General features: G+C 43.7%; 1 protein-coding gene across 3 annotated transcripts in view; it reads left to right on the top strand.

Moving 5' to 3' along the window:
- acin1a (apoptotic chromatin condensation inducer 1a) overlaps window positions 1–23,014 on the top strand; it is a 30,856-nt gene that overhangs the window by 1,486 nt on the left and 6,356 nt on the right. The window contains exons 2-18 of one of the 3 annotated variants that reach the window (XM_008286007.1): window positions 276–341; window positions 512–623; window positions 727–782; window positions 972–3,935; window positions 4,903–5,052; window positions 6,447–6,532; window positions 9,537–9,594; window positions 11,628–11,667; window positions 11,988–12,130; window positions 12,280–12,423; window positions 12,546–12,741; window positions 13,042–13,187; window positions 13,493–13,600; window positions 13,716–13,823; window positions 13,905–14,211; window positions 14,299–14,399; window positions 14,512–14,689. In XM_008286007.1, the coding sequence (XP_008284229.1) occupies window positions 276–341; window positions 512–623; window positions 727–782; window positions 972–3,935; window positions 4,903–5,052; window positions 6,447–6,532; window positions 9,537–9,594; window positions 11,628–11,667; window positions 11,988–12,130; window positions 12,280–12,423; window positions 12,546–12,741; window positions 13,042–13,187; window positions 13,493–13,600; window positions 13,716–13,823; window positions 13,905–14,211; window positions 14,299–14,399; window positions 14,512–14,689 (4,963 nt within the window). Of the gene's footprint in view, window positions 1–275; window positions 342–511; window positions 624–726; window positions 783–971; window positions 3,936–4,902; window positions 5,053–6,446; window positions 6,533–9,536; window positions 9,595–11,627; window positions 11,668–11,987; window positions 12,131–12,279; window positions 12,424–12,545; window positions 12,742–13,041; window positions 13,188–13,492; window positions 13,601–13,715; window positions 13,824–13,904; window positions 14,212–14,298; window positions 14,400–14,511; window positions 15,859–23,014 lie in introns of those variants that run through there. The other 2 variants (XM_008286006.1, XM_008286005.1) reach the window with 2 other exon arrangements.

The raw sequence follows: 23,014 nt of genomic DNA, 5'->3' as shown, positions 1-23,014 counted from the left end.
TTTCTGCAGTAATTTTTGTTTGTTCAACACTAAAGATGTGTCAAAATCAAAATTTTCCAGATCTAACTTTACTAAGAACAGGAGGCAGTGATGCTTTATAATGTTTGCCACATTTATATGCATGGTATGCCAAGAAACACAGAAACTTGTAATACTTTAAGTAGGATTGATGTATTTGCTGACATGATAAAGCATAGCAGCAGTCAGGTTGTCTCTGGAAGAATATTGTCCTCTTATTTGCACTGCATGAATAAAGTCTCTCGTCTCAATAACAGGCTCTCATGCTGGAGAATTTGCAGAGGACCTCCACTGCTCATATTGGACTGCAGCCAAACTCTCAGGTAAGAGTCTCAAAGATACTTTTTATTCATTTCAAAGGTTGAGGCAAGTAATAGCTCCTTGGGTAGAAATGAAAAATGTGCCTTAGCACAGTTCTTGGAAATTTCAGCACAAAGTAAGTGCGAGTGGCCTTGAAGGCTTGTCATATTTTTAATTTTCTCTTTGTTTTTAGATTGGTGAGGAAATGAGCCAGAACAGCTTTATCAAGCAATATCTGGCTAAGCAACAGGAGCTCCTGAGGCAGCGTCTGGAGAGAGAGGCTCGCGAAGCATATGAAACAAACGGTAAGAGTCGGTCGAATCCACTGCTGCTGTTGTGTAAGTTGCTGTTCAAGTTGTAGTAATTATGAACAGCATTTATGTGATTTTATTTGTCTTTGGTGAGCAGATCAAGATGACCACGCAGAAGTTAACAACAGTACATCATGTCCTCCTCCAGCCCAGGTTAGGCAGCACTTTGTCTTTATTACCTATTGTGATCGGTCGTGCTTTTTAAACGTTTTGTCTGCATTGTCTTAGCTTGAAAAGATGATGCATTTGACTCAATGGTAAGATTTGTGCCAGATTATTTACACGGGAGACAGTTGCATAATCCTTCGAAATATATCTCAGATTGATTTCTCTTCTTTTCAGGATGTCACACCAGCATTGCCTGAGCAGCACAAGCCGCCCGGTCCCTCTGGTGATGGATTGTTTAGTGCTGTGAATGAGGGACAAGCTAACAGGAACCAGGAGGCTGACATGTCCAATCCACCTCCTTCTGGCTCTGTGGCCATGCGCGTTCCTGGCGTTGAGCACCGGCCAGAGAGAGGCTCTGCTTCCAGCGAAGTCGCTGGTGATAGCGATGATGAAGATAGCGAGGATGGCGAGGAGGATGGTGACGATGATGACTGGGACAGCGGTGCTCGAAGGAGAAACCTCAGAGAGCCAGCTAGAGTTCCCACAGCAAGAGAAAGGTCTGGAGCATCTTGTCAACCCCAGCAGCAACACATCCCTTCCCTTTTGTCTCCTCAACTCCGCCAGCCAACTCCACCTCCCTCCCCACCTCCAGAGTTATCATTCCCCTTACCTGACACCCCTAAACAGAGCCCACCTAGTCCAGATGTTGCCCCAGCTAGGGGCTCACCCAGTACTTCCAGCTCTGGTTCCTCCAGCAGCGACAGCCGCAGTAGCAGCCCCGAGCCACAGAGGAGTGGGCACGCCGAGCGAAAGCCTGGCCCGCTGACCCTTCTGGCACGTAAAATGGAGTCGGAAGGTGCTTTCTCCGGAGCAAGTTGGCATGGTGCAGATGGGGAAGGCGATAGGCAGGACAGCAGTTCACCTTTAGTTGCAACGTTTCCTGGCAGAGGGCCTCCAGAGGGTTTGGTATCTGCCATCACTCACACAGCCAAAACTGCAGGCCATGTACCATTTCCCATGATTCCAGGCACCAACCAGGGTGTCGCAGGAGCACATTCGTCCCATATTCAAGCACCCGTGAGTGTACTCAAGGCCACTGCAGCAGAAGAGAGGGACAGAGAGAGAGAGTTAGAGATGGAAAGAGAAAAGGCACTTGAGTTGGAAAGGCAAGAGAAGCTGAGAAAACTTGAGCAAGAGCGAGCAATGGAGGAGGAGCGGCAACGAGCCCTTGCACTGGAGAGAGAGGAAAGAGAGAGAGCTCTGGAGAGAGAGAGATTTGAGCGACAGCAGGCCTTAGAAAGAGAAGAAAGAGAAAAGGCTTTGCAGCGGGAGCGGGAACTTGCTCTAGAACGAGAGAGGCAAGAGAGGGAACAAGCTCTGGCTAAAGAGAGGGAAGAGCGAGAGCAAGCTTTAGCACGAGAGAGGGCCTTGGAGCTGGAAAGGCAGAGGGAGCTGGAAAGGCAGAGAGAGCTGGAAAGGCAGAGGGAGCTGGAAAGGCAGAGAGCCCTTGAGCAAGAACGCTTGCAGAGAGAAAAAGAGGAGAGGGAAAAGAGGGAGAGAGAAGAAAGGGAGAGAGCGTTGGAGCTAGAAAGAGCCAAGGCTTTGGAGCGAGAACGGGAAGAGAGAGAACGGGCTCTGGAGCAAGAGAGGATAGAGAGGGAAAGAGCTCTAGAGGCTGAGAGAAAAGAGAAGGAAAGGATTGAGAGAGAAATGGCTCTGGAGCAGGAACGGTTGGAAAAGGAAAGGTTAGAGAGGGAGAGAGTGTTGGAGCAAGAGAGAATAGAGAGGGAGAAAGCCTTGGAACAGGAAAGAATAGAAAGAGAGAGGGCTTTGGAGCAAGAGAGAATAGAGCGTGAGAGAATTGAAAGAGAGAGAGCCTTAGAACAAGAGAAAATAGAAAGAGAAAAAGCTCTAGAGCAAGAACGACTGGAGAGGGAGAAAGCTCTAGAGAAAGAAAAATTGGAGCGAGAGAAAGCCCTTGAGAAAGAAAGGTTGGAGCAAGAGAGGAGGGAAAAAGAAAGACTAGAAAGAGAGAGAGCATTGGAGAAAGAGAGGATAGAGAGGGAAAAAGCCTTGGAACGAGAAAGGGAGGAAAAAGAGCGGGCAGAGAGAGAAGCAGCTCTGGAACGGGAGAGGATGGAGAAGGAAAGAGCTGAGAAGGAGAGGAAAGAGAGGCTGGAGAGGGAGAAAGCTCTAGAGCAGGAGAAACTTGAAAGGGCAAAAGCCTTGGAGAGGGAAAGAAAGGAGAAGGAGAGAGCTTTAGAGCAAGAGAGGGCAATCGCTCTTGAACGCGATAGGTTAGAGAAGGAGAAGGCCATGCAAAAAGAAAAGGAGCAGGAGAGGGCACTGGAACTGGAGAGAGAGAGAGCAAGGATGGCTGAAAAGGAGAAGGAGAGTCACCTCCCTCCAACCAAACGTGGTCGCGAGGTTGGTCTCACCCCCCTGCCCACTCCTCCTTCCCTCTCCACAGGACCAGCTGCAAAGCCATCGACAGAGGCAGGAGAGCAGGAAGATGCTCCTGTATCCCGGAGTGAAGCCCAAGCAGCAGAGCCTGGTGCACCCATGTCACCTACACCTCTGTCACCACACTCCTCATTCAAGAAGTTTCGCTTCATCAGGGACTCCGCACTTCAGCCCCAACCCTCATCCACTTCCATGGTTATTAAGCGACCCCGTACATTCTCCGACAGCCCCCAGCCTCGAGCCTCACCTGTCTCCTCACCCACCAGTGTCGGAGAACAACCACTGGAAGGACACCAACCCTCCACAGAACAGGAAGGTCAGCAGATACGGACAAACCAGGAGGTTGCCGCTGGGCCGCCTGGATCTGCAAGGACCCCGTCTGAGAAGCAGGCCGCTGTTAGTACTGCACTGGGCCAAAGTCCCAAAGAAGAAGGGGCCGCAAGGCTTGTATTGGAGGATAAACAACCAGCAGCTTCAGCTAAGACTGAACAGACTGCCAAGGACTCCATCAAAAAAGTAAAAGAAGTAGATGAAAGCAAGAGTTCTTCAAGCTCAATGGAAGCTGCAGAGCGCAGGGGAAGAGATGCAAAGAAGGAGGAGAAACGAACAAGACAAAGATCTTCATCTAATGATTCCTCTTCCTCAGAATCAGACTCTGGGTCCTCATCATCTCGGTCCTCTGGCTCATCGACATCTTCTCAAGAGAAAACCCGCACCACCTCCAGAGGCAGACGGGTAAGTGATCTAAAAGTAGGCTTTGTCTGTCCCTGACACACATAAGTAATAACTTGTATTGATGCAAAGTTGCATCCAATTTGTACAGATTGACCAAAATTAAGCACAAACAAAAAAACATAATTTTTCTCCTCAAGTAACCATGATAAATCATTGTTGGTTTGGGGAATTTATGGCAGCTGGATATATGCTGACTTTACATACAGTTAAAATAACTCCACTGTGTTAGCCATAGTCACAAACACTGCTCATGATGCAGGATCAGAATCGTGTTTTACATACAACATGATAAAGGCAGCTAAAATGTAACTACGATTCAGCTGTTTATTAGCCCATGTCGGACTGCTGTGCCTGAGCACCATGGCAGGCAGCTAAATATAATATTGCCATATTTACCAAAATATTTGTCACTCAGGTGGCGTTCTGACAACTGATGCACCATTCGACTGCAGTCTGCCTCATTCTTTTGCTGGCAGAAGCAGTTGTTGGTGCACATCTGTCCATTCAGACATAGTATTGCAAAGAGGCATGTGTATCTTACCTTTCACAGAATCTGTATGTTTTAGGTGTGATACACTCCCAGCAGAGTAATAATCTCTGATCAAGCAGGGGTTTTCTGTCAGTGCCTCTTTGAGGAAAAGAGTTCAGGCCTAGAATTCTTCCTGACACAGCTTTGTCTGTATGCAGCTTCAGGTGACAATGAGTGCTGTCCTGCCTCTTATATCCACGGGTAAAGCTATTGTTGATAGTAAGTCAGCATAATAACCATGAGCCGACATGCAAAGTTGTCCTTGTTGCACGTATAAGACAAGTTAGCTGATGATGTGTCTGTCTTGAAATATAGGACCTACTTTACTGAAAAGCTCTGTTGGTAGACTTGGTCTGCACAGATGCACTAAAAGCAGGCTTAGCATATTTCTGGTTCAATGCATCAAATGTTTCACTGCTCTCTTTTTTTTCCCTTTAGGAAGGGAAACCTGAAAGAGATTCCTCACCGCTGCACAGGATGACAGTAGAGGCTCAGGCTGAAGGTTTAAAGGAAACCCCTAAAGCCCCACCTTGCAAAAGAGAGAAGTCTGCCGAGAAGAGCAATGCAACTGCTGACAGTCAATCCAAGGTCAGTTGCTTATAAGTTACTGCACCTCCAGACTTTTTTTATGTTTGTGATGACAGTTGAAGATGTAGACACACAAACGTCTCAACATCTTGCCTAGAAGTCTCAGATTTATTACCTTTTTAAAAATTGGTTATTCTATCTCCGTACCGATACATTTAGAATTTCCGACATATCCAGATTAAAGCTGCAACTAATAACAGTTTTGATAGTTGAACAATTAATCCATATTTCAAACAAATAATTGGCTGTTCTGATTGTAAATTGCACAGTTAGCTAATGACTCTTATTTAGGTGTCAGCTTTTAAATGTAGGTTGAGGTCATTTTAGGCATTTTCTAACTAGCAATAAAGACAATGTATGTAGCATATGTGTGTTTTGTGATTATAGGAAGTGTTGCTGAAACACTACAGTGTCTGATATGCAGCTTTATTACATTACGTTGAAAAGCTGTGCACCCTGAAGGACAGGCACTCAGAAAGGGCAGGTAAAGAGACAGATGGGGCCAGTTAAGATAATATGGATGTATTGATGTTCTGATGGCTGGTACACTACTTGAGTCAAGTGCATTTCTTGAGGGGGACTAGCGTGGGTCAGCCCCAGACTGATAGCAGGATTATGGTAGGGTCCTACAGTACTTGTAAAAACTTACAAAGGATGACACCAGTGTAGACCCGCCAGGCTTTCACTACTCTGGCAGAAACTCTGGTTATTATTTGTGGCTCAGCCAGTGCTCTTGCAGTTCTCTTGTGCTGAGGTCAGCAGTGAACGCTGGACAGTGACTCACATCAGGTTGTGACACATAGTAAGCAGCAATGGCTTAATGTCAGAACATTCCTAGTCAGCACGAAAAATATGCAGTGATGTCAACAGCTAATTCAGTTATCAGCTATTGTTAGTTGTTTGTTGGACCCCTAATCCATATCAGGGTTTTGTTTTATAGCTATTTGATTATAGTGGAGCAAAAATGAGTCGTTAGTTAATCAGTTAGTTCAATGACATGTTTTGATAATTGGCCATTTCAGGCATTTTTCAAGCAAAAAATATCTTTTTCCGATTTCAGTTTCTCAAAAGATTTTCTGCTTTTTTGTTGTATTAAAATAAACTGATTATCTTTGAGTTTTGGACTGTTTAACAAATTATTCAGTTAATAGGAAGGTTAATCTGCAGATTGTTGGATAATGATGATATTTGTTTATATTTTTTTGTAATTTACCTCAAAGTTATGCCACATCGACAAGTATTATTGTTATTCTTTGGGTAGTTTGAAGAACAGGTTCTAAATTGCATTCTCTGTGGTATTAAAAGTGTCTTCTGTTGAACTTGGTAAACTTTGCAAAAATGCTGTACCGTAACTACTTCCAGGACTTTGACATACACACCTTGTGAATTCTCAGAAACTGTTCACTGAAGCACCAACCAGAGGAGAGACGCATAGGAAGAGACAGGACAGCGAGGAAGAGGAGGAAAAGGACAAACAAAGGTCTGGTTCTGAGTTTTGGCCTTTTGAAACCCATCCTGTCCATTTCTGTGTCTGTCAGATTTACACACAAGAGAATGAATCTGTGTCTTTACAACGTGTAAGTCTGCAGGCTTTGAACAATGTCCAGTGGCTGTCAGCATCTATTGGACATCTGCTGTACTGTCAGTAGTCAACAGTTCATTCCTGAATTCAGCTGTTCAGCAGCTCGCTATGACCAATCAGGACTGAAAAAGTATTTTACTGAGAAAGGTTGATGTAAGGTAATTGCAAGGACTCTACTTACTTAAAACATTAATTCATTAAATTACTTTGCCAAAGGTGGTTTAGTTTGGTTAAAAGTAAGTTTTTTTTCACACCCATTCTGCATGCCTACATTTGATCTGTGTGGTTGATTTGGCTTTTTTCCCTCACAGTGGACCCTTGTTAAATACCACATCTAACAATATACAAACTGGGTTATAATTCCTTGCAGGAAGAAATGTCATATGCTTTTTTTTTTGTTTCCAGTGTGATTTTACATGCTTAGCGTAGCCATAGCCACTGTGGAAGCAGCTTATGTGGAAGTGGCTCCGCTTATGGTTCCGTTTTTGTGGGTTGTGTCTCCACTAGATAGATGTGTCTGTCAGTTCGTAACAGTCTTGGCCTAACATTGTCTGCAAAATAAGTTCCAGTTGCACTGACACCAACAAGAGATGTGTTTGGGTATTTTGAGCGTAAAAACAGGAATTTTGTGGTGTTTATGACAACTTCAGCATTATCTGCTACCTCACCTTTGAAATACATCTCTGCTCTGCAAATGTGCTGGTATGTCCCTGTCTGTTAACGATAGCTTTCGTTGTTGATTAGCTGTTATTGGCAACATCTAACCAGTCTTATAGTGCTGTGGGTGGGACTTTGCTTGAGAAAACCGGGAGTGACTACAGTGAGAGAGCTGGCAGCATCAGAGCCAAAGAAGCACATTTAATTTATTTTATCGGTAATAGGCTAAAAAGTATAGTAAAAGAGTTGGAGTGTATACCATCCATCCATTATCCCAAGATGTCCTGTTGAGGGCCTGTCCCTGCTGTCATAGTACAAGAAGCAGCATGCACTGTGGACCTATGGGCTGAAGTGCCATTAAGCAATGAGTCGCAGGTTTGATTCCCAGCAGATGGACTCTTACTGCATATCTCTTCTGTGATTCCTGTTCACGGGTTCTGTCTATTCTTGGCAATAAAAATGCTGAAAAGTGTTTTAAAAATAGCTCCAGCCAGACTGGAGTGCTGTCACAGATTATAGGTTTGATGTGAGGAAAACTGGATCACTGACAGATGTTTCTGGACAAGATGTGATTGTACATTTTATGCATTTTGCAAACCGAGTTATTTTCTAAATATCGAAATAAAATAACCCATGTCACTGTTTGGGTCCCCTCAGCTGTGTATGTACTCATCAAAGCAACTGACAGTGAAAAAATGTGCAGCTAATTACGTGGCCATTGCTTCTTTATTGCCAAACGCTGCTTTATAGGCTCACTTCAACACCTCCATCTAATCATGTAATCCCACGGCACTGCGGTTTGCTTTGTACATAAAACGGAGCGAGGAAATAACGGTGTCATGTGAAAGGCTGGGTATTCAATTTGCCATCAGGCGATTGATGAGACTACCTTGAAGCCGGCGTGGTAGGGAAGATGCGGGTCCTTTATATACATGATTAATTTTTTCATTCGTTGCAACATGGCTGTGCTCCGTCGGTGGATCTAGCGGCCGATGCCGGCCTGTGGTTTTCCACACAGCGGCTCAGCTGAACAGCAGGCGACGCTTTTCGTCGGTCGCAGGTGTCGGTTGTCAGCCGCTGCGGTCATGGATGCGTTCAGAGCAGAGTAGTGTTTGGTGGGAGGCAGATCGGAGGAGGGAGGAGAGGCGGCTCGGTGCGACGCAGTCGTTTTAGCAGCAGTCGCAGCACTGTGCGCTGCTGTGTTTTAACCGAGCACCGTGCGTGTGTGTCCGCGTTTGTGAACTTCTCCAAGTTAATTTTAGTCGCAATGAGTGGCCGTGTTCACGTGAGCGTTCACGAGGAGGGCACAGCAACTTGAGGCGCGCTCGTTTGTCAGGTATTGTGTAGCTGCGTTTGTTCGGGTCCGGACGGACTCAGCAGGGCTGCAGGAGGACGGTGGTGGCTCTGCCTGTCTTGATTCTCTCCTCACTGCTCTGACCCCATTGGAAAAATTAAGAGCAGCGCATTAGACTGTGGTCAGCACTGAGATGCGTTTAAGGCGCAGTTATTTTAGCATCTCCTGGCTGCTGTTTGTTCACCACAGAGGAGTAGTTTCACCTGCTGAGCTTTCAGACACATTTTTAATGCTGTCCTGTAGTTCTTTGATGTGTATGTTTAAGTATGCTTGATTTCTTCCACCAATGTCAAGTATAATGTATTGGTATTTAAAGATATAACAGTGCTATTGCACACTTGGATGATTTAACTACAAATAGTGTGTACTTCACACAATTGGTGACAAATGTGCACATTTGAAGCAGTTTCCCTCCAGGGAACAGCATGATTTGACATTTACTTTTATTTATTTTATTGCCTTATTAAACTTTAATGCTATGTGTGTTATTGCATGTGTAAATTATTAATTTGTTGTAATGCTTCATTTAATTAGCCTAGATAGTTTTATACTTAGAGTAATAATTTGTGACCTGATGTGCTTTTGCACACATACACAATTTAACAACTAATTATATTTATTTCATGTAATTGGTGACAAATGAGCAAATTTTGAGCAATTTCCCAACAAGGATCAGCAAAATCTTAACTTTACTTTTAATTGTGTGTTGTTTTTTATTATTTAGAAACTTGACATGAGATGTTATTTTAATCGATTATCCTCAATCATTTTATACGATTATACGATAATATGTTATAACCTGATTTTAAAAATATTTTTAATCCTTTATGCTCATGGTGTGTTTGACTCTTCCCTCTTTTCCTGGTCATATATGTTTTTAACTCTATGCAGGCAGGTGAAGGAGACTGCAATGGCAGATCCAGAGAAGCCTCCAGAGACCAGCGAGGAGGTAAGGCACCTGAAGAACCACCTGTCATGTGGGTTCTCAAAGCTGTCGATAACTGAGGCCTTGGGTGGTTGGACGTTTTAAGCCTTTTTAGCTGTGTGTGTGACAAATGGTTTTTATTATCCTGTTTACATTATATTATAGGTAATTTGATTATAAGTCTATGTTCGTTGTTGAAAGCTTTTGACTTATGTTTTATTTTTAAAGATCCTTTCGGTGGCTTAATGAGTGGTAGACTGTGTAGGAAATGACATTTTTGATTTGGCTGTTTGTAAAACCTTTGTTGGCACTGTCATAGGCAGAAACAGCAAGGGTGTTTTCTCACTGTGGCTGATGTTTAAACCCCAAATGATTGCTTTGTTACAAAGGTGCTCATGCCTCTTCCATTGCCCCTAATGGTACCTGCATACTACCTCTGCCACTACTACTGCTACTGCTGCACCTGTTCCACTGTCCCCAAGAATCCAGAGTTGACTACAGATAAGCCCCCAATGCTGCACTACAGAGGGACACCCCTGGCAACAAAGGCTGCCTCATTTTCATCGATATGGCCGGCAAGAGCTAATAATCGGACTGGGAGATTCAAAGAAGGGGTTGGCTAGTCAATGTTGCCCACCTCTTGTAGCCTGTCACCCAATAATATGGCCCTGTGCCCTTAAAATGGACTTGGAGAACACAAGCAAGAAAGTGTGCTCACATCAAGTCAAGTTAAAGGCTGCAGTGAAACGGTTTTCAGAGTGGAATCTCTTTTTGATTGTTACACTGAAAGACATTTTTTTTTTTTTTACATGCAAAAAAAATGTGGGCATTATGGATTATGAACTGGAACATGCTTGAAAGGACATATGGATTTTGTTCATTTCTTGGAATGGGCAAAATACCCACAAGTGCACTTCTTGGATGCTCAGTGATTTTTCAGATAGCTTAGAGCTCCTGTCTGGACTGCTGTGGCCTGGATACATTCTTCTTTACAATGGAGAAGGACTTGCCATTTGGCTGCCTCATTACAACAGCTATCGTCTACCGTGACAGTCCGTATGAACTTCCTGCTTCCTAAATACAACGAACATTTAAATCAGAATTCTGGATTTGTGTGCTCAGTGACTGTTGACAGAATTCATCATCTGGTTTCCATGTAATTGGACTCTCATCGTTTCTTTCTGTTCTAAGAGCCTGCTACGTCTCTAAAAGGACTAATGCTAAACACCGGATGACTGCTTCGGCCAAAAGCATTTCAAAGCCCCTACCCAAATGAACAATTGAACCCATCCTGCCAGCCAGCGAGCTTTCAGATTTTCATCCAAACATCTCAGCCACCATTGATTGGACCCTTGTTGCCTAGATACAGTACATGCAGTCGTGATTGGGCCATATCCAAACCAGTAAGGATCAGGTGTCAGTGGTACCAGGGAATAAGTAGATGTTTACTCAATGTTATATTTCATAGCGTTATATTAAGTGTGTTTAGTTTCCAGTGATATTCTTTGTAGTCTTTGCTGGGAAAAGCAGCTGGGAAACAGTTTATCAGATTGTGGTTACTGCAGTTTAATCCAGATATTTTCGAAACCTGTTTTAAATTTTAGAACCTTTATTCTTGGTTAACTGTTACTTGTGTGAAACTAATTGGAGATAATGTGTCTATTCAGACACAAAGCTTTAAAATGTAAACATTTTAGGGCTTGAATTTAAACTGTAGTATTTCCACTAGATCATGTTTGTCTGATGGAGACTGCAGCTGCAGTTTCATTTTAGAAAGCTGCATTTAAGCATCGACAGGTGTAGACCATCAAAACATTTAAATGGCACAGGGTTAACCTGAACACAAAAACAACTTAGCATGGTGCCACCACCACACATGGATTTAAAAATGACCTTGCACAGCAGTCTCTATCATTCATTCTCAGTCCCCACTTGTCCCCTTCCTGTTATTGTTCCACCTTTCCTCTACCTTGACCTTGACCATTTATCCCTACCATAGTGTCTGCCTCTCACCTCTCCCGTGTATGTCGGGTTGTTTATATCTTCTTCTATTTCAGACTCCAAAGGCCTTCTCAGCTCGCAAGATCTCTCTTAGCAGTAAGTACACTCTCCTACATTGCTCTCTTCCTTATACGCATGTACAACTAATCACTTGTGGTAATACTGAGCCTTTTCCATCTCAATATATTATCTTTTATATATAGTTTACATCATTATTAATGTGTGTATCAATCGCATTACTGCACTACGGTTTTGGGACGTGACATAAAAAATCTTAAATGATGTGTATTGTATGATCATGATCTATATTTTAACTTGCAGTCAGAAGACTGTTATTTACATAGATTTGTTCTTGTAGTATCACTTGTGCTGCTACGGTGTGTTATACAGTATCTATATTTTTAATGTCTTACTAGGCAGTAAATCTTCCCCAGGCACCGGCAGTGCAGAGGGTGACCAGGAGTCTGCGGCTGTAGCCGGTCGTAAGAGGAGGTGGGGCTCTAGCACAGCTGTCACTGCCAAGAAACCTTCAATCAGCATCACAACTGATTCACTAAAGGTATTTGCAGCACATTAAAAAATATGTTAAGTTATGGTTATTAGTAATGCCCTTGTGCGTGCAAGGACACACTTAAAGGCATCTGCTCTGCCTGTGTTTAATTTAGGAAGCTTAACCAACTTGCGCTTTTGCTCACTTTTTGCACGTAGTCTCTGATCCCAGACATCAAGCCCTGTCTCGGCCAGGAGGCAGTAGTGGACCTGCATCCAGAGGAAACTGTCCTCTCTGGTGCTGAGGATGAAGACAGGGAGCGCTCTGACCAGGACCTTCAGATCCGACGCACGGTCACACAGGTTAGTGCACACCTGGTCCTGGTTTTGAATCATCGAATGATATAAAAGTGGTGTCGTTAGTTTGAAGTGCTCTTTAGGAAAGTCTGAAATTATCTCTCAACCGATGATTGCCTGTATTCAAGGTGGTGCATTCAGAGAACCAGGAGAATGGTCAGAAAGAGGCAAAGAGAAGCAGGTGTGAGGAGTTGGAGGAAGAAGATGTACGGGGAGACCGGGAAAGGTCAAAGGCCCACGAAGAGCCCATAGATACCTCCATTTCTGGAGCCGTGGAAACCCAGTCACCAACACATATCAGCCATGATGTAGAAATGAACACTGGTAATAAGTCCAGCACATTTTTTTTATTTTTTATTTTTTTGCTTTATATCCATCAATTCCTGAACTTTAATTTAGATGTTGAATTTAAGTTTTTTGTAATACCAACACCATGCAGAACACAATCAATATAATGTCAAAGGTATGGGTAGCAGATAGGATTTTTTTTAATGAATGTAGTTATGGTTTTTCCTGAGTTAAATTTACAAACGTATTACGAGATTTGGTGTCATTACATGATAAGAGCAGTATAGACAGTGTGAGCAAAGTAACCGAGATGTTAACTGTTCTTCTTGATCCTAGTGACCCCCAGCGACACCCTCATTCGTCGCTCCATCAGCCAGCAGAAAACGGGTGTTTCCATCACGATCGATGACCCTGTTCGTACGGCCCGGCAGCCCTCACCACCTCGCGGCAAAGTCTCTGCTATTGTTCATGTCTGCAACCTGGTGAGAGAACAGTCTGGCATGAACTGGCACGACTTCATCACTAAATGATCCGTCTTTTTCCCTAATCGCCTGTAATTCATCTTTTAGGACCAAACTTTATATCTTCATCTTCACATTTCTATGAATATTTAGTAACTAATCACATCAGTCACTACCCAAAGAAGGAAGCATTTTCTCACTTATTCTCCATATAAATTTTTATATTTTTTGTTAAATTATATGTACACTTAATTCAGTTTTGTCACATTGAGCATATGTTCAAATTATGTTCTTGCTGTAAAGTGCACTTTTGATATTCTGTTTAGGTGAGACCATTCACTCTGGGGCAGCTGAAGGAACTGCTCAGCAGGACTGGCACCCTGGTGGAAGAAGGCTTCTGGATCGACAAAATCAAATCCCACTGCTATGTCACTGTGAGTAATTACAAGCATGTGTTATTTTGAGCACTGCATCTGAGAACCAGACTGCTTTTTGGCCATCTGAAGGTTCTTCTGTCTCACAGAGCCCTGCTTTTTTTTCTCTGTGTAGTACTCTAGTATAGAGGAGGCAGTCGCAACACGGGCAGCACTACACGGAGTGAAATGGCCTCAGAGCAACCCAAAAGTCCTCAGCGTTGACTTCTGCCAGCAGGATGAGGTAAGATCTTATCAGTCTGTTTTATTTGTTCCACCCACGGTGCTTTGCCATCTGTAGCCTGAACATATCTGCGCTTCGTAGTTGGACTTCCACAAAGGCTTGGGTGCAGCCGACAGACCCGGAGCAGAGGATCAAGGGCCTGGCTCCGGCCGTGGTCGGACCTTGGGCCTGCCCTCCCTCCTCCCCGAGCGAGACCAGTGGGCCGAGCGCGAGCGTGAGATGGAGCGCAGGGAGCGTGCCCGAGCAGAGCGGGAGTGGGATCGCGACAAGGTCAAAGAGTTTGGGAAGCCTGGAGAGGAGAAGGAGGGAGGTCCCCGAAGGTCGCGCTCTAGAGAGAGACGACGTAAAGAGAGAGGAAAGAGTAAGGAGAAGAAGACGGAGAAGAAGGGTAAGACTTGGAGACACGGAGTTAGATTGTATATACATTTTTTAAAAACAGACTTTGGTTTAATATGGACTCTGCTTCCTCCGACAGAGAAAGCAGCCGAGGATCCGCCTGCAAAGCTGCTCGACGACTTGTTCCGCAAAACTAAAGCAGCTCCGTGCATCTACTGGCTTCCACTTACCGAGGAACAGGTGACAGAACAGTTTCTAGAATCTGTTTGCTGCCTTTACTGCTCACATTTTACACACATGCTCTCGATGTGTAATTGAAGTTTTAAAAGTCTTGTGCGTCTTTTCGTTTCAGTTTCTTCAACGGGAAGCTGCCAGAGCCGAGCGGATGAAAGAGCGCGAGAAGCGGAGGAAGGAGCAAGAAGAGGAGGAGGAGCGCAAGGAGAGGATGAAAGCTGCGGGCGGCACAACGGGAGACCGGAGTGAGGGTGAGAAGGACAAGGAAAGAGACAGAGAGAGGGACAGAGACCGGGGTCGAGACAGACACAGAGACAGGGACAGGGAGAGGGAAAGGGAGAGGGAGAACGACAAACGCAGGGATGGCTACCGTAGGCCGGGGGGCAGCGGGGCAGGCGGCGGCCGGCGCTCACGCAGCCGCAGCGAACCACGAGAAAGACGGCGCTAACGGTCAATCAGCCGATGGAACTGTCCTAGAGACCACCCTCTTTCATTTGCCTTTCACTACATGTACTTTGTTACAACTACGACCCAACAGAGGACCAACTGATGTCGTTACCATCTCTCAAATTCGTCACCTTTTTTAAAGCACATCTACACCTACACGCAGTCATGCTTAAAGGGGACCATGATTCTTTGCAGTGTTGTTTCTCAGAGTGCTGTACGTCTCGCTCCTGTCAAGGTTTGATATATTTTTCTTTATATGTTTGCCTCTCTCTCTCTCTCTTTTTTTTTTCTTCTTGGGTTTTTTGTCTTGACGGCATAGCAGTATGGCACACTGGGTAATTTTTTAATTATTTACCTCAACGTTCCCCATTTGCTCCCAAAGTGTAGGTGCCAATTATGATTTGCAATCAACTGTCGTCGCCTCAGTGTTTAACAGCTCTGCAATTTGGATGAGGGATCCTTTTGTTGCTGCATGTAGTACAAGGCTACTCTTGCCATTCCTGCCTAAAGAGAAAACTGGGTCCTCTGTGCGGAGGCTTGCAAAAATCAGAAAATATTGAAATCTATGTGTTTGGCGTTTTGTACAGACATGTAAGATTACTAAAAATTAAGTCTTTAAATGAGGCAGCTCTGGGGTATTTTTCAACAAGCGTGGAATAACTACTAAGGCAATGCAGTGTTCCTCTCCCTCTGTTAAGAGACGGGATGATTCTCTGGGAGAGAATCTGTCACACCTGACACATGTTATGATTATGTCCTTATTGATTCTCTTCTTCCTCCCTCTCCTCCTCCTCCTCCTCCTCCTCCTCTTCCTCCCATTCTCTTTACCCTGTAGTGATAATACAGGCCCAAGAGGGGAGGTTGCATTATGAGTTTTCTCACCAATGGTTTTAATATTGTTTTTTAATCGTTATTTTATCATTTTAGTACAAAGATTTGTTTTCGTTTTTTAATTTCTTCTTTGAGTACGCCTATCAGTGGTGAATGTACAAATAATAAAAATTGAAGTTTGAAATTATTGTGACGTTTCTTTTCGGGTCTGGTTCAAAACTGTTAATCCTTTGCACTGGGAAATATCTCCAAGTTGAAGCAAAGTAGTCGCTCTGCAAGTTACTTCAGTGGTTATGCTTAGAATCCACAAGGTGTCAGTCACAGCACGTTGTAGCTCAGCTCAGTGAAGACACATGGAACAAGGAGAATGACTGAGTGCACTTCAGTTACTCAGACTGTAAGAGAATACTTGAGGACACACACAACACGCCAGCAAGTGGCAAACCCCTCTTTCCTTCAGTGGCACATTAAGTCGCTGCCCCAATTGGTTTTTCTTTAACTTTGCTCCTCTCAGTTTGGAGTGTTGACCCTCTTTACTACGTATCATCATGTTACCCACACTTCTTTCGGTCTATTATAAATCATGCATTTGCCCTCTTCCTCCTTCACTCGCCTTGTTCCATCTCTCCGGTCTTGACGTTCATCCTGCAGAGCTCAGCAGTGCTCCTATGTAATTACAGCCCTATGGTCGCTGAGCAGAACATTTTTCTGCCCTGATGCAACTCGATGTGTCTGGACTCTGCGAGGACCAGCGAATCTTTCACGTTGGCATCTCTCTGGCAGCTCGAGAACAAATTTCTAAGTGGGGCAGCAACTGTAGGAAGGAGAGCGCGGAGGAAGGTTTAGGCTTTCGTCTCTGCTTAACTTTTTGATATGAACACCATGAATGTGTGTCAGTGTGTGTGTGTGCGTTGGTTTGTGAGAGGCGGATTAAGATGTTGAAGCGATGACGTCTTCATCGAAGGGATTGTTTCTTTTGAGAATCACAATGTGTTTGAGTGAAAAAGCAGGAAGGCAAGATAATGATCATCTCACGCTTTCAAAGTCCCTCATTTTTTACACCTAAAAGCAGCATATAAACAACTAATAAATGGTTCAAGAGATCATAATGTATGATTATGTCCGTGTTTATTAGTGTATTTCTTCACAACTCTAATTCCTCTGGTGCTATTGTGATGGCTGTTGTATAAACAGATAATGATAATATAGTAAAACAGTTGTAATAATATAAAATCCTTAAATCTTGTAATAAAATGAGCACCATTGCCTCGCAGCAAGAAGGTCGCCGGTTTGCGTCCCGATGAGGACACCCGGGATCTTTCTGCGTGGAGTCTCCATGTTCTCCCCGTGCAGCGTGGGTTCTCTCCGGGTTCTCTGGCTTCCTCCCACAGTCCAAAAACATGTTGAGGTTAATTGGTGATTCTAAATTGTCTGTAGGTGTGAATGTGAGTGTGCTTGGTTGTCTGTCTCCAAGTATAGCTCTGTGATAGACTGGTGACCTGTCCAGGGTGTCCCCTGCCTTCACCCTGAGTCAGCTGGGATAGACTCCAGCCCCCTGACGAGCCTAGTGAGGATTATGGGGTGTATAGATGATGGATGGATAGAGGTTCAATTCTGCTGGATATTGATGAGCCTTTAATATCTACAAAGTTTCTTATAAGCCATTTATCAAATATTTATATGTTGCTTATGCTACATAGGGGGCACTGAAGCTGCGAACAAGCATACAACACTGAGTTTTATCAAAGAAAACGTAACAAGAGGTTGAAAGGCCCATCTATACCTGGGCTGGGTGTTGGGTTAATGAGCAGCATGCTTGGCAGCTGGTCGGTTTCACAATATGGGTGGAAAGTAAATAAGTTAGTCCTCTTTCGAGAATGAATTTGCTCAGCACATTTCACGTCAATGTCCACGTGAAAGTAGGAGGTTTACATAAAGTTCTAAATATAAAGTGCTGGAGGAAGCGCTCATATAATGTCCAAACAGGAAAGAGGTCATCTTCTGGAGAGCATAAAAGTGCCGGAGACGTTTCAGTGATATGAGCAAACCCTCTACATTTTGGTTTGTGTCAAGTGTTTTGGTGTAACATAATGAAAGCAGTGGCCTGAAAGCTGCTGAAATGCTTCTCTGTGGGGTTGTTACTCATCCAGTGTTGATTTAAAAATACTGACTAAACACATGGTAGGACACTGTAGGACGACCAAAGAAGGTTAAGAAATGTGGCAACAACAAAGAGCTCTGAAGCCCTTTACTTACCGTAAACCTGGCCTGAACTCACACTGTGAGTTCTGAAACACTTTGCAGACATGAGATGTATAGCATTGTCGCTTTTGTAAAATAAAAATATCCCGACAGCTGTGATGGAGCGAATAACTCGACCTGAGGACGACGGGTTACACTGCTGCTGTTTGATTTTATTTATTTGTATTTATTTAGGTTTTATTTAACCGGGTGAGTGCCATTGAGATGGACATCTTTTTTGCAAGGGAGCCCCGGCCAAGGGGGCAGCAACAAGGGTTACAACAATACAACACAAACAATATAATAATATGTAATCACTACAAGGCATAAATACATCCAGTACATGGCAACTCAATTAAAGCAGCTACAGACTTCTGTTTTTACAGATGGTAACAAACAATTAAAACCTCCCAAGGAAACAAGGTCAGATAGTTTGAGTGTTTTCTGGAGCAGATTCCAGGACCAAGGGGTACTGTGACAAAACGTTCCCAAAACCACCTGTTTTCAGGTATTTATTGAAATCTGAGAAAAGATTCCTGCAAATAAGTGGAAGCAACAAACAAAACTTCAGCTCCTGTTATAACATTTATGTTACCAGTTAAGTTGTATATTTATGGATATTTCACTTTTTAATAGATGTGAAATAGAAGGAAAAAATGATAGAGTTGTGTTTTATGATTTTCCCTCAAAACTGCCTTTTATGGACCAATATTGGAGCTAAAAGTGTGGAAAGACTTTCCAGAAACCCTTCTCACAACTTCAAGTTCACTGCTAGTCCGTGTCTATCTGTTAACGTGACTGTGTGCTGTTACAGAAATGTCCCGCTCAGTAAGACAGCCGTCGCCATTTTTAACAGAAAAAGTGACCAGAGTGCTAAATCAGACATGAAGCCGACGCGCTCCGCTTCCGTCAGATTAAGAAAAAGAAGTGCATGTTTGAAAGCAGCTCACTGCTATTTTTGGGGCCATCAGCCACTAAAGCCCAGACTGCAGCTTTTTACCTAAGATGAGCAGAGTTTTCATTCACTTCAGCTCATGACCGTTGAAGGCAGTTGTGGACCTGCCCAGCTCCCAGGAATGCCAGATTTTTTGCTCGAGAGCCTTGGACAGATGTAGCGATGACTCAAAACAATGTTTCTGCAGGTGTGGGTCTTTTTACAAAACCGCCAGTGGCAGCTGGAGGACCACGGAGGACCACCTGTGTCTGGCTCAGAGCTCAGGTCAGCGCTAGGAGCCAGTCAGCTGAGCGAGGCCGCTCATGTGCTGGTGAGTGGGCAGTAAAAACAATATGTTTTCGCTCTGTAAGCAGTCCCCCTGACGACTCCTCCCCTCCTCAGCGTAACCACATAGGTCTTTGTGTCCACCGCTGTTGGGAGCTCAGCATAGTGGCACACCAAGCTCGGCTTTCAAAGGCAGCCTCTGATGTGGCCTTTCTGATCTCTGCATGTCTCACTGACTCTCTTACTCTCCTCTGACTGGGAGTTTTCCTTGCTTTGTCTGTATCCTATTTACCCTCGGTTTCCCCTCGTTCCCTTATGTTTCTTGTTCTTTATTGAGGAGATTCGAGCCTGCGTCATGAAAACATTTGCAAGAAGAGGTGATAAATGGCAGCCATATTTCTGACAGTCTTACCACTCCTAGAAGTTCACAATTCCCTTGATATACACACCCTTCCCCCTCCTCTTCCAGTCCTTCCCCTCCTTCCCCCCCTCTCTTCTTTGTGATGACATGTATGCGCTTATGGAAAACAGATGTGGCCCTGTTGCGATGGAAGAGGCGGCGAAAGAAAGAGAAAAAAAAACCAGCATGAGTTTGTGTGGTAGTTCATTAACAGGCTGCAGGAGATGTGGGGAGGAGGGAGAGTTTTTGGGGTCTTGCTGATTCTCTCTTGTGGTCTCCAGAGTTCAGACAGTGACTGTACGCATGCTTCAGTGTCAGGGCAAATCAGGCAGGAGGGGAGGGGGGGTTTCCTTGCGGATATAGCTGGGTCGGGGCGAGGGTAGCCTCAGCTTGCACAGACTGAATCAGCATCTCCTGTAATGGAGGTGTTTTCCTGCAGAGCTTGGGAAACCGTGCCATATGAGACATGGCTCTGAAAAAGAATGTGGCCCATAAAGATGTTAAAATGTTGATTGTTCAACTTCCTCGCACCTGTATTTTCTCACCCACACAATACCTCCCTCTGACATTTAGAGGCTGGAGCGCCGCACCACGCCCGATTTAAAGTGCAGACATTGTGATAAGTGTAACGAAACCAGACATTTAGCCTTAAACTGATAGCTTTTCAGCAGATTCAGCACTGAGCGGGCAGAGACTGGCAGGAACAGCACGCTTAGGAAAACAAAGATCACAAACCGAACCCCTCGGTGAAGCTGAAGGCTGAGATTGGGACATCTGGGGCAACACAAAATATGATTAAATAATGGTTAAATGTTATTTTCCCCGCATAGCTCCATGTGCGGCTAAATGGAATAATATGCAGTTGAAATGGAAAAAAAAGTCTTGGGTATTAATCCCTCTCTTCCACTGGCTGTGCACACCAAAAATAAACCGTGTTTGTAGGTTGCAGCAGTTCAGGAATACTATTGAGCTCTTCCTGAGTTTGTAATGCCTTACTTAAAGGTCAACGTGTTTTCTGATTCGACACTTGTAGCAAGAAAGCACTTGAACAGAGCGTAAACCTCCACTGAAAGCCTTTTCACAACATCTCAGCGTTTACCTGTGTCAGCTAGTTTCTGGATCCCGGCATTGTGAATCCACCTCCACTTCACTGGAACAATGTTTTTAATTAAGTCTGCGCTTTTCCTGTTAAAGCACGTCAGAATACCTATGACACACTAATTGCTGTATTTGGTTGGTACGTAACTACTGAGCTGCTGTGACGCCTGTTTGATAACATTATGGACAAACGGTCAGCATTTTGTTAACAACTTGAAATTATCTTCATTCTAAGCAACAGTAAATTTTCATTGACGTCAGGCGTATTAGTTTCCTATTAATCTCTCTCTGCTCGCTGATTTAACCCCTAGAAAGTCATCTCTGTGTACCAAAGTCACATATTTAGAAGTTTTTCCATGAAATGATTCCCTTCCTGCCTTAAAATGGGTTAGATGTAACTCTACACCATTTTTTCCTCTAGAATGTGTGGATCTACGCAGCCTCTATCTGTGTCCGTGCCTCCTCACCCACGGCAGCTCAGCAGCTCACCTACGACTACTCAAACACTGTAAAACTACTCGACACTACACAATCACAAACTGTAACGCTGGAGTAAATCGGCTGGTCAAGTTCGAACCACAAACCGATCCAGAAGATGCCAGTTCCTTAAGATCGTTACGTGTGAAACCCCACTAGTCTGAATATGCAATTCAGTGTGGAAATGCTTAGTCATTGTCTAGATTGCTTATTCACTCATCCTCTGTCCTGCTGCATATTAAAAAACACACCACATAGACATGTTAACAAGGTGAAAAACTTGATTGTAACCTTTTATAATGGTGCACTGGTGGCACAAAAAAAAGAGGATAATTAATCAGTTTTCTGTTTCATGTTCATTATTGTTCTTGATTTGACTGATCGTGTCATTGAAGTGTTACCTAAAATTATCTATAAAAGATGGACGTAGCCACAATGTGCATTTATTCTGACATCCAGCAGGGGGCGACTCTTCTGGTTAACAAAAAAAGAAGTCTAATAGTGAGGAAGTCCTTGAGACAATGACCCGATTTCTGATTTGATTTGTTACCTCAGTAAACACTTTAATATAAATTTTATGGTCTCAGTTGTTGGTTCCAAGTCTCCTTTAATACAGAATAATGCTCATTTGGTAAATTGTGGTCCCATTTCTAGAAAAATAGACAATAATGCAGGGTATGGTTTGCGACCTTGTCATGTGTAGCAGTGACATCCACCCTCACTTGTTACGGCTCGTTTCAAAACATTGCGACGGTCAAAATCCAAACAGGAAGTTTCAAAGCAGAAGTCCGCAAATCCGTGGGTGACATCATGGGTGCTACGTCAACATTTGCAAAAACAGATCACTCCATTTTTTTTAGATTTTCAGAAAACTTTTTTGTTGTTGTTTGCTTGAGATAATATCAATCAAGCTGAAGTTGAGTGAACTTGACTGAGTAGAAATGACAAAAATAGAGATAAGTTTGATTGATGTCTCAGGTAGACGATGTGGGTTTCTGAAGGTTTGTGAAGATGGAGTTATCTGTTGTTGCAAATGAACTCTTCATATTATATTCAGGTTGTAGGTAATATTAGAACAGTTATGCTTCTCTGTCAGGTACAAATGACGCAAGCATGTGTACTTGTTCAAAGAACATGTGGAGCCCCAAGTGTAACTTTAGCTTTATTGTCGCTGAAATAGACCTCGACTACAAATTTTTTAACAGAACATCTGGGCTACAAACTGGTGGTGTGAGTTTGAAAGACAAGACATTTGCCAAGCAGTTTCACTTTTTCAAAGAAAAACACAAATAGATTGTAATATGGAAAGTGCAGGATCCAGTATTTTTTTTAGGTTAAACCCCAAACTAGGGACTTTTAATGATATTTCTCAGATCTTGCTGCATCTCCTGTGAGCTGTTTTTCTCCTTTAAAACCATTAGTCCCAAGTTACCCAATTTTGTGGAAGTGCAGTAAAAAGAAGTGCATTGCTAAGTTACTGGATTCCCCCTTGAAGGAGTCACAAGTCAGCAGACGTCTTTATTTTTCCCGTCTCAGACTTGCATCAACATACGTTGCTTAATACCCACTTGTTTCGCTCACAAAGAAACAAAAGACAACCCCACCGCCTCCGCTCTTTAACGGGTGACGTGATCACTGCTCTTAACCTTCTATCTGTATATGTGGCATTTGCGTGTGTGAGAGTAAGAGAAATAAGATGTTAAATCCTTTGTTCCTGTTTGTTATATTAGTGCTCAGTGCAGGATGTGGCAGAGCCTTAACTGATGCAAATGAAAACCATGTGTAACCTATATAGCCACTCACCAGTTCCCACCTTTCCAACATCCCACATCCTTGTTACCAGGCAGAGTGGTGCAACAATAACCGCTGCCTGTTCATCAGTCTTCCTGATCCAGTGGGAAATGTGCA

The sequence above is a fragment of the Stegastes partitus genome, unplaced genomic scaffold (assembly GCF_000690725.1).
Source record: "Stegastes partitus isolate 25-593 unplaced genomic scaffold, Stegastes_partitus-1.0.2 Scaffold425, whole genome shotgun sequence".
NCBI classification, from domain to species: domain Eukaryota; kingdom Metazoa; phylum Chordata; class Actinopteri; family Pomacentridae; genus Stegastes; species Stegastes partitus.
Note: the sequence above shows the minus strand (reverse complement) of the source record. Positions and strands in the feature narration are given on the sequence as shown.